Consider the following 16,011-nt stretch of genomic DNA (forward strand, 5'->3'; position numbering starts at 1 on the left):
CTTGACTTGACAATAGCCACTCCTTTTCCCTGTTTTATTTACTATTGTGGAAAAGTAGCCATAAACTGTGTTTTGTTGTACGTACTTTGAATTACTCTATTATCACTTTGCTGTTATGAGTCAGCCAGACGACTTGATTAATGGCAGTGTGACTAATACAGGGTCTTTGTTTCTACCAACAGCTACACCAAAGAGCACCTAAGATTGTTCCAGTGATACTTTAATGTGTTGCATTTGAAGTCTTTGCTCCTTTGCTGCAAACTGTGCTTACTGCTTAGCTTTGATGACAGCTGAGTAAGATCACAGCAGGATTCATTCCTCTTCTTAATAAAGGTTTGTTCACCACAAAACTTACGCAGTTCGCTAGACCATCTCTACTTGCACGGGTTCCAGCGAGAGCAGGTATGTAATGCTATATGTTAGACACATGCAGGGAATCCAGGGTTGCTTTGAGCCCTGCTTGCTGTGAGCTGTGTGGCAACTACCCTCCATTTTACAAGGCCTACACTTTGGTTTTCTGTTGGTTTAGCCAGCTGAGCAAGCTGAAGGCGGGCGGGGGTTGGAGTTGAACTGCGTGAGGTGCTCTTGGCAACTGCTTTGCCACTCAGCCCAGAGGTGAATTTCATCCCACACAGCTCAGTAATTCTTAAAATTACTAAAGAAAGATAAAAGAAAAGGGGTAAAAGAAAATCAGGGAATGTTCCTTGGAGTGGGGAAAATGAGTCACAGGTGACCACTTAGAAAGAAAGCAGAGCAAAGCAGTGGAAATTTGAACCAGAAACAGGGGCTAAGGTAGAAGGTTAAGTCCAAAGCCTTGTTCATTTACCTATCTGAATCACTGAGCAAATGCTCAGCTGTAGACTGTATACTCTGAATTTAAGATTAGAGAAGATACAAGGAAACACAGGCACCATGAGGAGCATGGGGGAAGAGGGTCAGGGCAGATGTGTTTCCTATTTTGTCCCACCCATAGGGAAGTGCTGACTCAGACTGAGATCCTAAATTAGTATTTCCCAAGATCCCTGCCCCATCACTGTTTTGTGCTTTCAGAAATGTCCATCCAGTATTAAATGTGTCCTCTTGAAAATTTTGCTTCTGTATTGTCAGTCATTCCCTCGCCATTTCAGAAAGTTTATCAGAAAAGCCCCTTTGGAGTAGAAAATGGCCTAGCAAAATTGCAAACCTATCAATTGATGTTGTACATGATCTAACAAAGTAAAAACTATGTGAAATATGTGTTCTATGGATTAAAAGGGTGCCTAGGGCTATTAAAAACTGTGGAAGCAGCACAGCTATTCCTTAGCTGTAGTCAGTCAGGCCAGACAGTACTTTTCACAGCCTCAAAGAGCACCTTTGGCTTGAGACAGAGCTTTCAGTAAGTGGCTTCCACAGGCAGTCAAACACCATTTCTGTAAAATGGGCAGATTTAGATTCGGGGTTTGTTTTGTTTGTCAGGTGAAAGGCTCGTTGAGAAACAACTTCTGTCACTGAACAGAAACTACTGAGCTGAAGTAGTACTACTGCTTTTCATCTGAGACTTTGTTTTTCTCTGTGCAGATTTAAAGGTACTTATTTTGCCCATCTCTGTTTAGCTTATTTTCTCTTCAGGCACAAATGCATGAAAATTTCTTTCTTTAATTGCTATGCTTTCGCTACAGTGTGTTCATGTTGCCTTTGTGTGGTTGGTTTATGCATAATTTTAGAATTCATAAGAACTTTCTGAAATGAAGAGCTAGCTTACTAAGACCAGCTCAAGGTTTTAAAATGAATAGTTTTTTCCACTTATATCCATGTCACTAGCCACTTGTGATAAACACCATCTGAAAACCACATCAAATTTTTTACCATCTAAGAAGTAAATGATTTTTGCAATGTCTATGGAAAAAAAAAAGCTACTAGGTAGGCAACATGAATTTCGCCAGCTGGACTTTTGATCTCATTGCTTGTGTCAGATGAAGAACCACAACAATTAGTTCGTTCATAGATAATTGTTATTAAACTACTCTGTTAATGAACAAACTAAGAGAACAAGCACATGCATGACAATTGACAGCATTTTAAATATTTGCTAGGAATCTCTGAAGTGTACTGTATGCATTTTAAATTAATAACTTTATGGTATTTTATGTAGGTTGATAATTTTGTCATTTATGGCCTTTCCATAAATTCACTGCCACTGTATTCCAAACATTTTTCTACTTTCCTAAGGTAAGGGAAAGGACTTTAGCATATTTATTTGTAATCAAAACCAAAACAATTTAGCTTGACAATGAGTAATAAAATCTTTCCATCATTGAGTAAAAGGTGTTGCCGGAGTCTCTGGAGTGGCCAAAAGAGAAGCATGATTCAGGAACCAAAAGATAGTAAGCCTGGACCACCCAAATTAAATAGAGCCCATGCTGTGCTGTGGGTTTCTGATGATGTGAAGACACTCATATTCTTCATAATTCTCAGGACTATATATTCGAGGTTCAAATGTGAGGAACTTTGAGACCATTTAGGGAAAATCAGAATATTCTCAGCAAATAATGTGAATATTGCTGATTTGCTTTGATACAAATTCATCAAAGTGCAGGATCTATTTTAAACTATCAATCTCTTCTATACTTTTTCATCTATTGGAGTCATTTGTTTGGGCATCCCACTCTAGTTATGTGGAGTTTTTCTTTTTAAAAAAGCACCTCATATTGGTTGGCACCTCATATTGGCACCTCATATTTTCTTTTTAAAAAAGCACCTCCAGAATCCAGTTCCCTCTATTCCAATGACTTTAAAACCAAAAACAATCTTTCCATTGACTTTTATGAATTTTTATATCAATCAGCCTGTAACAGAAACCTCAAGCAGCACTAACTGCACAAGGAATTATATACCACAAGTGAGCAGCATACCACTGGCTTTTCACTACAGAGAGTAAAGAACTGTACATGGTTATTGCAATAAATTGAATAAGAGGGAGTTCTCTAGCATTTGATTAGCCTGATTGCCAAATTTTCAATGTAGGTAAGTATTTAAAACTCAATTTATCATCATGGTTCCTTGAAATAGTGTAATCATGTAGCTCAAGTGGGATAAAATATCTTACAAATTCCTGAGAATAAATTTTAATTGCTAGAGCAGCATTATTTGCATTGTGTTTCTGTTTAACAGTCCTTATAAAGACGCAGTGAAAGTACCATGTCTAAATTTGTCCTTATGAGATCACAAATCATTGATGTCTTCAGTTTTTAAGGATGCAGCCAGAAATCTGTGGAGGAGGACACCAGATGATAATGCAGAAAGACATGAAGGTGGAATGAGAACAGTTGTGCATGCCCCAGAGGAACAGCTGCCAGTTAGCAATACGTTTGTCCTTCAGGAACCTATCAGAAGGGTGACTCTGGTGGGGAATTTCCTTACCTCTGGTGACATTAACAGCCTTAGTATAAAATAAAATCATCAATAGTGAAATGACTTTCCTTTGGTGTCATTGTCTTTGGGCTCACTGTACATGATGACACATTTTTCAAGAATACTTTTCTGCAGAAATGTTTATTATGCACTGAGATATATTTTATTGCAGCTTTTTGATAACATTGATCCAATCTGTGAAGAAATACTGAGTGTCACTTGTTAAACTCACAGCCCAGGGTTGATTTAGAGACCAGATTTACCTGACTGGTTTGTTTGCTGTTTTATAAGGTGAAGGTCATCTTTGATCAGTGATATAGGGGGGACTCTCATAAATGGCATTTGCCTGTGAGAGCACTGAGCATGGAGTGGTGCAGGAGGTTCCTCCCCACTTCCTGAGATGGGGAATGGACCCCTCTTCAATTCTTGTTTCCCTCTGGATAATGGCCACAGCAGGTTTTGCTATACATCAAGGAACTACTCTACTCTTTTCTGCAGGTAGATTTTTTGCGTACACTTTCTTTATTGCTTGCCAGGAAGTCTCTGCTCACTGTGAGAGGGAACTGTGGAAATAAAAGAATAAAAGAGGAAGCTGGAAGACAGATGGCCTTATTTTGCCGTCTTGCATGAGGACCAAAAGCTAGATAAGACACCCAGAAGTAACATTTTTGCTGTTGCAAGGCCATTGTGCCTCCTCAAGTAGGTGACATCCTCACCTACTTCAGCAGCCTACATAAATCTCATGAATTGCAGAAGTTGTTATCACTCTGCCCCACACAAGATAACAAAGACATGAGAGGTTTTGTATGATTAGCTATTTTTGGGCTGAAAGTCCCACACCCGTCTGACAAGTTTGAGTTTTTACATATGCAGACCTTTTTAGACTTTTTTATTATTTCTACTTCCCACAAAAAAAAAAAATCCCATGATCCCATGGTCACTCCTAGATAGTGGAGGAAGATAATGGCAAGGACAGGTTTGAGCAAACAGCCCTCACCTGGGAATCCTGCAGGATTCCAGGTAAAACAACTGAACTACGGATATTGGGGTGTGCAGGATCCAACCCACTCTTGAGTCTGCCCCTACACCTGGCATGCACAAAGTGGACTTCTTGGATATTAATTTTCCAAAAGGCCTCAAGGGAATAGCAGAAAACTGCAAACCAGTAAAATTTACATCCTTACTGCACAGTACCAAGACAGAGTGGGCCCATGAATAAATGTGGTGCAAAAGGAAATAGTAAATATTGTGACATTTGTGCATGATATACCACACTTATTGTTTATAGTAGAGTTTAGTGAAGAGTCAGGGAATACAGACACAGTGGAGAAAATATAACCATGTCTTTGAGCTCAAAAAGAATCCCTGATGAGTCCCACTGTAAAACTACCAAAGAAGTTGAGCTATTACATTATACAAAACTCCTTATATAAAAATGCAAGTGGTTAGAATGTAAGAAAAAAGGAGCAGGAATCAGTGAATGGTTTTTGCAGTTAAGTGCCTTCAGTCATGACAGGGCTTGCTTGGGGCCTGTGCCATGGGTCATGCATTGGAATAGGCTGCATAAGGAAGGGCTGGGATCACCACCTCTGAAAGTGTTCCAAAGGCATGTGGATGTGATACTTGGGGATACGGTTAAGGGGTGAACACAACAGTGTTGCATTAACAGTTGGACTCTATGGTCCTAGAGGTCTTTTCCAACCTCAATAATACCATGATTTAAAATGTAGCCATCAGCAGTTTGAGAAATAGGAGTTGTGAATGAAGCTTACTGATGTACTAGGTTATTCATGTTAACTTTGTCACTCATATTCACAATTAAGTTTGGTGACACAATAAACTATCAATATTCATAACTAGGTTTGCTGATGTACTAAGTTACGCCGGGCACAGAGTGGAGGTCCAGCTCCAGAAAACTATTGAAGGACTACAAAATACAGAGTGACAAGGTGATAAAATAGCAGATTAAAATCAGCGTTGATAGTATGCAGGAATAGAGAGCAAGGACAGAATTAATGTGCTGCGGAAGTGATGCATAAAACAAAGTGAGATTCTTCAGACAATTGTCTTTCCTTTTGACTTTTTCTCTTTCTAATTTTAACTACTAAGTAGTAGATTATATCTTTTCACACCCAAGCATGCACATGTATTAGCACTCTCAGATCCTGTAGGTGGAAGAAATTGCACTGACCTTCAGTCAAAAGTGTTCAAAGCTTCCGCTACATATTTCTATAGAAATATCTATGGTAGCCATTAAAATTCATTTCACCCTTACATTTAGCTTAGCTGGAAGTGCCCTCCTCACTTGGCTGTTGTGAGGAATGACATAGAAAAGGAGATCCACGACTCCTGTGAATGTCAGAGAAGAGATGACTGTTTTCATGTTTAAAGTGATTCACCTAATTTGTATTGTATACAATTATATACCACACAAAAATAGCATGGGGTGGGATGGGATGGGATGGGATGGGATGGGATGGGATGGGATGGGATGGGGTAGAAAAAATGGCTTTGTAGAGGCTGATTTTTGTTATATTCTTCACTAACACTATTATCACAGTAACAAAACAAAGTGAGGAATGTTCAGCAGTTTATCTTAAGCACCCTGTAGAAATTGCACTGACTTACACTGGGTGGGGAAAAGTCAGGTCAATATGAGAAACTTACTGTTTAGATTTCTTTAAATGGTTAGATAACTGTGGTAGCTCCTCTGAATCTCTACAATGTCTAGTGTCAGGTTTAACATGAGAGGTTTCAAGATGCTTTAAAAAAATCCAGTTTCCTGGAATATTCCAGGAAATAAGGATACTTAGGAGGAAAAAAAAATCCAACTAATTGATTAAACAAACAAACAAGCAAACAAATCATCAAACTACTGAAATGAGAACATACATTTTGTCAGCAATGACAGCTGCTACTCCATCTCTGCACTGCTCATTCCTTCACTACTTCTCTGCTCCCCCATACTAGGATGAGAAGACCAGAGGAAATTGTGTGACTGAGCAAAACCTCCCCACAAAACTCCTGCTGTTTTGAGCAAAATTTAATGTGATAATTTCAGGAATGCAGGGGACAGCAGAGCACGGGTTTGGGTACACACAGCTAAAGCAGGCTGGATTGGGAAAGTTATTTCTTCTGGATGCAATTGCCTTAATTTTGTTACCATCGAACCATACAGCAGAGTGTAGAAGGACTGTAGATTTTTCAGTTTGTAGTCTAATAAAGTAATTTCTAACCAGTCTTGGCTTTAAATTCAAGAAATCGGGTGTTAATTTGCTCAGGAGTAGTGGGGAAACACACTGTTTCCCTGCCAATAACTAATGAAATTTTAACCCTTCTTTTAGGTTTTTCATTTTTCCTTCTCTCTTCTCTTCTCTTCTCTTCTCTTCTCTTCTCTTCTCTTCTCTTCTCTTCTCTTCTCTTCTCTTCTCTTCTCTTCTCTTCTCTTCTCTTCTCTTCTCTCCTCTTCCTTTTCTTTAGTTTCTTTTTCATTTTCCTTCTTCTTTGGTTTTGGATTTTTTGTTTTGTTGTTTGGTTTTGTTTGGTTTTGTTTTCAGTAGAACTTGCTGCACCTGGCTGTGAATCCCCAAAGGAGAGTTAGTTCCTTTAATACCTCATGAAAGAGCATGAGCATGGAAGGACACATAGTCTATGTTAAATGCTTACTGAGGATTCTCATGCTTAGTTCTGGAACTGGAGAAATCCTACAGGAGAAATTTCACTTCCATCTCCCATGCATATGCATGTCAGTGATGAATACAAACAAGAACAGATGTTTCCTTCAAAATCAGTTGGAGTCTCCAGGATCACAGTCACTTGTTATGGCTGTCAAATGTGGATATGAATGAGGGTATCTTGAACTGTGGGAGACAGCTGAGCCCATGGGAGTAGGAATGGCTGCAACAATTACAGCTGAACTCAAAAGACTTACTGCAACTAAACGTCCGGCGAGATGTGCTGCTATTTCTGGATTTTATGGATTCAGTCACTGCTCAGGGAGTAGTCAGAAGCTTTATGCTGGCAGGATTGCGAAAACAATTCTGTCCCATTCCCAGTCAGTTCAGCCAGTCTACTCCCAGAAAATTTGCATGGTAGAGCCCTGAGGACCTGAGAATTCCGAAATCTGTGAGACCTGCCCAAGCTGCCCCAGGCCTCCAGCTTATAGAACCTGCAGAGAGCCCGGCAGACGGCCTGAGCTCAGTCTGGGCTCCGTAACTTTGACATGCAGAGAAATTTGAGACTGTTTTTTATCTTAGATCAGAGTAACAACAAAGTTCAAATGATCAGCGCCTTCCCACAAGCAAAATTATGTTTTCTCAAACAGATATAAGAAAAACTTGAGAATTTTAGACTCTTCTACCATATTTCTTTAAAAATATGGAGGAAACGAAATATGTTTTAAATGTCTGGGCAGGACCGATCCTTGTGAAAATGTAGAACAAAATTAGAGTTTTACTTTTCACATAGATGATGGCGAATAAACATGAAAACACACTTTTAAAATTTATCTATTTGTTTATTTATTTAAAATTCAAATTTCAAAAAATCTCTGTTGAAAAATCCAAAGTTTTTAATAATAGTCCAGTGCAAAAATGTAGTCCTTGAAATAAAAACTTCCATATTATTACCTCCAAATAAATTAAATTACAACAGACACATTTGAATGGTTCAGTACAAAAAAAAAAACCAATAGATATTTTTAAAATCTGAGAGTTTAAGTTAAGTCAGTGCAATACAGTTAGTCACATTCTCCTGAGATATTAAGTAGACTGCCCTCCTGGTATCTTCAGTGCATAATAACAATAATAATAGTAATAATAATAATTATAATAATTAATAATAATTATAATAATAGTAACCAGCAATCAACCATCAGTCCTCTAGTTCAGAAATTTTCTTCAACATTTGCTTATCTTTAAGCATGTCTACTTGCTTGATTTGGATTTAGATATGTTTAGGAGTAAGCAGACATAAAAATGTTTTTCCTGAATAGAGTAACTTCCCCATACTGGTGGCTTGTATCTCCATGCCAAATAGATGAGACTAATTTCATAACATCTCTCTCTCAAGACAGCACCAGATGGAAAGCTGGGTACCATTATAATGTAATTTCAAGATTTCCATATGGAAACTGAGTAAACACTGCCTCATTCTCTGTTTTCAGGTCAACAACATACAACAAATAGACAGGATTTTAAGACAAAGTCATTTCTTATATAATATTAGGGAGTATAAATACTTTTATTAGTCTTTCTTCATAAATAATTACTTAAGACACTTAAATATTAATAAATAAATGTATAAAAAATCAGTAGAAAGATTGAAATTAAAAAAATCTTGTCTCAACAAGATTTGCACAGTAGCTCAGTACGGAAGATCCTAAGATGGCATTAGCATCTGCACAGCCTCTGAAACTGGCTTCTTTTTCTTTTGTGAGAACTGGAGGTATCCCCCAGTTTTTGTAAGACGCTGAACAGCTCATTTACAGCCTTGCGCTGAACTTTCAAGTCACTCATCTGTAATAAGCAAGAAACAAATAGAACAAAAAGTCATGCCAAGAGCTGTAATTGTTTACTGACCGCAAGACATGGGCTACCCTGCTACCAGTGTAAAACAGAAAGACACCTGCAATTTTCAATTCCCTACTACCCAATTCCCATGGCAAAGAGTGACTGTGTCCAGATTTTTGTTTTCCACTTTCTGTGCTACTTTGCAGCCTGCCACAGACCAGCCACAGTCTGTGAAACAGAGCTACCCTGCAGTTAAAAGCAGCTGGCTGCACTGGGGCAGTCTGCAGACCTCTGAAGAGGTCAGTGGCTTGTGCCGCTGGCACGAGCACCACGAGCCAAGTGCTCCCAGAGCCACAGGGAATTCCATAGCCAGGCACAACTTTCCCAGCCAATTTCTATGCCACAAAGGGCTGTGTCAGTGGCAGCTCTGGTGTGACACTGCTGCCAACACCTCTGTGCCAGGTTGCAGCAAGACTCAGCACTACCCCGCACTGTAGACCTGCAGCAGCCCCTCCAGCTGGAAATATTTGGTTTTTCAGCATGAACTGAGCTACACAGGGATTACCATATGGGTTACTGAAGTGTTATTAGCTTAAATCACACTCAAATCACAACTGGAAAATATAATGCCACAAGCTTTGGAGGCAAAGGAAAAGCCTTACCTTAAGTTTTGTCAGGTCCTTGAGATCCTCTATCTTCTTTGAACCATCAGAAAGGCTTTCTTTCAGAGTATTGAGCTCATTATGTATGTTCCTGACATGAGCCTTTGACCTGTCAGTGCTTTCAAGCATTTTCAAGTACATGGAAATAATCTGACTCAGGATGATCCTCTTTTCATTTCTCTGTTGAAAAATACGATCAAAAGAAAGGTCTGTGAGTGCCCACAAGCAGGGAAAGGAAGGAAGGAAGATGAAACACAGCATACAGGGGTTCTCTGCTGCTTGAAACAAGATGATAAAGAAGACGTTGCAACTCGTCTCCTGGGCTTGACTGTACCTCTGGGTCAGTTCACAGTGCAGTAAAAAGCTTTTTATGGGGATTTTTGTCTCATTTCCAAGCTACCCAGGAGAACTCTGCTCATGTTCATTCTACTGCAGCTAATTACGCTGGTTCTGGGAGCTGCTTTGTGCCAAAAAAGTGCCTGAGATGCTTCATCATATCTGGTTCTGACTCACCTCTGTCCAGCTTGACAGCCTCTCTGTAAAAATAGGTCCGCCATCAGCTACATCAGAATGACTTGAGTTCTGAAAAAAAGAACAAACACAGCTTTTACATAAACAATATTTATCACAAGGCAAATTTGTGTTGTTTATTCAAATGAGCATCAAAATTCAGATTTTTGCACATCTGGCAATCCCAATGCTTTCTCAATGCTTTCACTTCTCTAACCACCAAGTCCCATTGCTTGGCTGCCTGGTATCAGAAAGGTAATTAGTCCTCTTTTCAATGTCTTCTCCTGCTACAACTCTTCTGAATAGAGATGCTTAGCACATCTATTTTCCTAAATGCCCCCCTGTAAGTTTTGCTATTGACAGATGAAACTAAAAGTTCATAAGCACAGCAACTGGCTAGAAAATCATTAGGTCTGATCTCGGTATGTGTTCTGGTAGGTCAAAATCCAGCAGTTTGTAATCTGTGACCCTGAATTCATACAGTCTCGGTAAAATCTCATATGGAACAAGAATGAGCTGTTTTTAGTACGAAATGACAATTTGCAAAACTGGAGATTATCCCAGTAGCCCACAGTCAGATATGGGGGTATGCAAGATTAGTGGGCTACTGAGAGGCTCACAGGGATGGAGTTTAACCATCAGATGTTGCCAACAGGCTCTAGGAAAAAAAGAGCAATACAACTCTCCTACCAAGGAAAGACAAACTGCATCATTTCCTCTTCTGTGTGTCTTTTTTTTTTTTTTCCTTTTTGTATACAACACTGACTATTTCCTTCTTTTGTCTGCTCAGTAATTTAAACACAGTGAGTGCAAAGAGAAAACTTGCAGTCTGACAGGAGCCTCCTAGGCTGATTGGCTCCCCATGCTGAGCACACTACCAAACTGATTTTTTCTGCTTCTGAAAGGTGAGGAGCACCTGCTATGGAGCAAAGTTTTAATGTCAGTGCAAAAAGCTCACCATGGCTCAGGATCTCTTCCACAGAGTTATATATATTCTAGTTAGACTCTCCCTGGTCTATGCTAATCACAAATATAAGACATAATGTCACTTTTACAGCCAGTTTCCTGCAAACACTGAAGTATCACACCAGTGTTTACCACTTCAAGGTGGTTCTCTGACTACTGAATTTCAATTGTCATTTGCACAAAATTATGACAAAATCATGGGAAAGTCAGAGCTGAAAATAGGAGCAGACTGTTGCAGTTGTTTCCTTGCATTTAGAGGGGGGGAAAGCCCAACAAAAATATATTGAAAATAAAAGCTGTTAATTAAAAGTGACTCTATTGTTGATCTACTGTCTCTGTGACTAATCCCTGCTGAATTCAGCTGTGTACTACATTAATGCCTCCCAGATGAAGATTGGTGAATTAACATTACAGCTATCAAGTTACCAAAATTCTATTTGACAAGAAAGAATATCTGGCCAGATTACATTCCCATGCCAGGTAATAGTCACACATGTGGAAGTAAAATAACTGGAGGATGCAAAAGAATAAGAAGTAGAAATCACCTTTGAGTGACACACTACTACAACTTAAAATATGTAGCAAATGCATTTGTGAAAGCAAAAGTTAATCTCCAATTTTTTTATACTGCTAACTAGTACTAAATTTCCCATGGGCTTTGCTAACATAAAATCTAAAAAGTCAGTAAATTGCATCTAGTCAGAACTGAATAAAGATTCATATATTCACCATCAATTGCATTATGTTCTTGTTACAATGCATTCCATGCAATCAAAGTTGAATTGAGCTAGAAGAAGCTATTGTGAAAGAAAGAACATCCCTAAAATAAATGCAAATTACTACAATAACTGTGACTATTGAAAAACTTAACCAGGTAAATGAAAAAACCTAGTAAAACAAAAAATAATCCATATTGTTGTTAAAAAAGGTATGATCAAAAAATTATTTCCATGATTACCCTCTCTTGGTACATATTGAGTATGTCAAGCAGTGCTCAGGTTTGGACTATATGTAAAGCACAAGCAGCAAGAGAAGAGAAATGTAGTAGAAGACTATACTTACAAAATCAGCTTTCAGTTTGTCTATATCATTTTGAAGTTGAAGAAGATTCAATATATTTTCAACATGTCCAAAAGAAATCATGATGACAGACAGAACAAACAAGCTGTAGGTTTGGAAAGCCATTTTCTTTAGGATGGTTCAGTTAAACTGCTCAGATCAGATCTGGGAGAGCAGGTCTAAGAGCAGACAGCTTCAACTTCTAATAGTTAAATCTTCTATTAGAAGCAAGTAGATGACTGAACTTCATCATCCTGTCAGTGGTATTTATACCTGGTCTTGAATTTTTTTTTATTTCATCGTCACAGGCTGTGTATATTTAGACAAGATAGTGTTAGATAAGAACCCTTCGTTTTTTTGGCTAATCAAGGGAATCCCTCGAAAGCGTCTTTGTTAAAGCATGGTCCTGGAAAATTTTTCAGTGGTTCATCAATGGGTAACATTTACGTGGCAGACTATGAAGTTTCATTTACACGTGGTTGGGGAAAAGGGGGAAATTACAATACTGGTCGAGGAATATGCATTGTGGCTCAAACCTATTCTTACACACCATCTGAAAAAAAAATCTTATCTTGTGGTTAAAGGGTCAGTGTAGCAGTCAACTCATTTCTGGTATTCTTTTAAAGTAACCACTGAGTTTGCCATGGCGTTCTATACAGACACGTAGAGATTTAAACATTCCTTCTGCTGCTGTCCTTTGTGAAACACACTCCTTTCCATGATCTAAAGCGCACTTCTGCTGCTTTTGCATTCTTCACCTCCAGATTCAGAATAGGACAAACAAGGTTCCAGCGTGAATGCAGTGATGTATTATATTAAATTCCTCTATGGTTGTCTACTGTCTTTGGGAGCAGAGTGTTTAGTACTTAAGACAGTCATTTCTGCTTGGCAATGAATAAAATTCCCCACCTGCCATTTTACTTGCACTAATGTGTGTAGAATGTGAAAAGAGAAGGACACGGATGAGAGCAAGCCCCATTGAAGAAGAGAGACACGGTGGTCTCCTAGTGCATACAGAACCCTGAAACCACTCTATTGAGGATAGCTGGGGAAACAGCTAGTTTTTCTATTGGAACTAAACTCTGCTTTGATGGATACAATGAGAAAAGAGCTTATTCTGAGAATAAGAATATAATAATAATTTTAGACTGCAGTACATGAATGGAGGGTAGATAGGAGCCTACAAGGGAAAGAAATTAAGAAGGGGCCCATAGGGAAAAGAAAAGAGAGAGAATCAGGAAGAGGGAACTTGTGGGCTCAGTTCACACAGGCTGCAGTGCAAGATGTCCATAGTTCATCAGAAACAGACGAAAATTAAAGTGGTTCCAAACAGGTAAGATTAGTACTCTCCATCTCAGCCCCACATAACTCTCTGGATATTCCTTGGAAGAAACTCTCCCCTTCCCCAGAAGCTCCTTCCATCTCAGCTAATGACCACTAATCCCATCAGATCTTTTTCTTTTGCTGCTGAAAGAGGACCTCAATCTGTGGAATAGACCTAGACTACTACTACTACCAGAGAAATGGTCATTTTTCAGGGAGAAGAACCAAATTTCACCAACAATGGCAGGCTCAAAAGCTGCATGAAAGAACTCCCTGGGAACAGCAGCACAGACAGATCAGACACATCTCACAACCAGGACAACATATTGCTGCACAACAATTCATACTGTAATCTGCTTGAGGTAGCAACATTATACAATGCACATATTTGTTTTAGTTTAAAATGTTAAAACTGATAAAGCAATAACTTCATGGCTGGAAGTGTTGACGTGAAGGCAAGGTAATAGTGCTATTCAAGGATGCTTCTAAACACTGTAAACAAATGTAAAGTTAACATGCCCACCCATGGCAGAGAGGTTGGACTATCTGATCTTCAAAAGTCCCTTCCAACTCAAACCACTTTGTTTCTGTGATTCTGTGCCAAAAATTACAATCATAGAATCATTTCATTTGGAAAAGACCTTCATGGTCATTGAGTGCAGCCTCTAACCTAGCACTACGGAGTCCACCATTTAACCATGTTCCCAACCACCATATTCACATGTCTTTTAATTACCTTCAGGAATGATGACAAAATGGAGGTCCTACCAAAATTCAAAGTGGACTCAATTCAAAGTGAATTCACAAATGCCTGCATACTGAACAAACCCATTTATTGAAACATCTGGTTTGCTATGCCAAGCAAGCACAAGGATATGGTATGGATCAGATAAATGTAGTCTTATACACACAGGAAGATCAAGCGAGATCTTTTACAAGATATTTTACAAGATGGGGACACCTGCTGAGGTTCATTGATGGCCATGAGTCAGCAGAGCAATTCTTATTCCTAAGTGCTGGAAAAGACATGTAAAGTGGGAGAGTGAAAATGATTCGTGTTACCTATGGCACTCTTTATGCAGTCAGAAACATACAACTGGAAGAGGGACTGAGTCATGAAGCCCAGTTTTTGCCATTATGGAGTCTAATTTGAACAGTGATTTTGAGCTGAATTACCTAGAGAGAGTGAAAAGAAGACCTCAAAGAAGGGAATTTGGGAAATATTCTTTACTCAACCAGCTGAGTCTTCCTAACACATTAAGAACAAATCACAACGTTGTTGAACACAACTAACAGCTGTAATTTTCCAGCCAAGCAGAAGAGGTAATTCCAGGAGGTGAACTAGTAAGTCAGGAATACTGCCTTCTACAGAGAACTATTCACCCAGAGGGACTGTGCTGGGTTAGGCTGCTCTGTTGAACTTGTCAGACACATATCTCATCCACAGCAAGCTGTGCCACTCAGATGATCTGCCTTTGGTCTCACATTACAACTACACTTCTAAGAATAGCAGGAGAATAAAGTATCAGAAAAAAAGGATTTGGCCAACTCACATTTTGTAGATATTGGTTACAGTTTTGGCTAGTTACTTGGCTAATTTGATTACTAAATCTCCTCACACTTTAGAGAAGGCCGCTTGCCAAGCATCCAATTTTGCAGGTAAGAAAAAAGAAGCACAGGGCAATGGGATCATTCGTGCTCATTCATCCGCTGAGAAAGGCAAATCTAGGAACACAAACAGGGTATCCTAGTCCCATTGTAGTGCTTTGCCCACAGTGCAGTGCTACAAGTATTTCATCATAAACTGAGGCAAAAAAATTAAGCAAAAATCAAAGAAAAAGCCATGACATCTGTCTCTGTTATGCTATCTTCCGAGTGCAGGCCTGATTTTTAGGTACACTCTCCTGCCTGGGGAGGCTAGATTCAAACATTTTACTAATCTCCACATTCAAATTATCACACAAAGAGTTGAATGTTCTGTGGTAAATCATCAGCAGCATTGAAATGCATTTTAATGCAGAAATAGAGCATCCCTTTTCCAAGTCCCTTACATTTTAATAAATGTTGCCACATTAACATTGACATACTATTCTCATAATACTCTCTTCTGTTGACACACAGTATCATGTCTCCAAATCATTTTGAAATTAGGTGACCGCCTACAGCAGGTGGTTAGAACACGAGGGTCCTGTGTCTACTCCAGCCCTGTTTTGCTTCCCATTCTGCCCAGAAGTGTTGAACCAGATCACCATTGCGCAGTGTATGTCTTGTTGCCCAAGAACTGTGAGCAGTCAGGTTTGTGAGGAAGACCCAGATTCAGATGGCTCCCTTGCTCTGCCTGCCCTGAGAACCAACATCATTACAAACAACTCAGGAAGTATCCTGAAAATCACTGCACTTTCCAAGAGACCTAAGAGCATGCAATTTTTTATCTGTGTTCTTTAGCAGGTATCTGGACTGAACACTCAACACTAATACAAGCTCTTTGTCTGAAGACTTGTCTAATCTAGTTGAAAAAGATGTCAGAATAGGATTGAAAAATCTTGTGCTGCATAGAATTGAAGTGGTCTTTTGTGAGACTCCATATTCAC

General features: G+C 39.1%; 1 protein-coding gene and 1 long non-coding RNA gene across 2 annotated transcripts; one reads left to right on the plus strand and one right to left on the minus strand.

The window, feature by feature from the left end:
* The first annotated feature begins 263 nt into the window (after positions 1 to 263).
* On the plus strand, positions 264 to 3,445 carry LOC119708323. The gene is made up of 3 exons (XR_005259043.1): positions 264 to 402; positions 1,456 to 1,565; positions 3,225 to 3,445. It is a non-coding gene; the product is annotated as an uncharacterized LOC119708323 (long non-coding RNA).
* A 4,469-nt stretch (positions 3,446 to 7,914) lies between these two features.
* Positions 7,915 to 12,310, minus strand: IFNG (interferon gamma). Its single transcript, XM_038155702.1, has 4 exons — positions 12,101 to 12,310; positions 10,076 to 10,144; positions 9,563 to 9,742; positions 7,915 to 8,906 (listed from the first exon to the last, which is right to left on the minus strand). Exons 1-4 carry the CDS (start codon positions 12,221 to 12,223, stop codon positions 8,781 to 8,783), a joined length of 498 nt encoding a protein of 165 aa, XP_038011630.1. The 5' UTR covers positions 12,224 to 12,310; the 3' UTR covers positions 7,915 to 8,780.
* Between the last annotated feature and the right edge of the window lie 3,701 nt (positions 12,311 to 16,011).

Source organism: Motacilla alba, chromosome 1A (genome assembly GCF_015832195.1).
Source record: "Motacilla alba alba isolate MOTALB_02 chromosome 1A, Motacilla_alba_V1.0_pri, whole genome shotgun sequence".
NCBI classification, from domain to species: domain Eukaryota; kingdom Metazoa; phylum Chordata; class Aves; order Passeriformes; family Motacillidae; genus Motacilla; species Motacilla alba.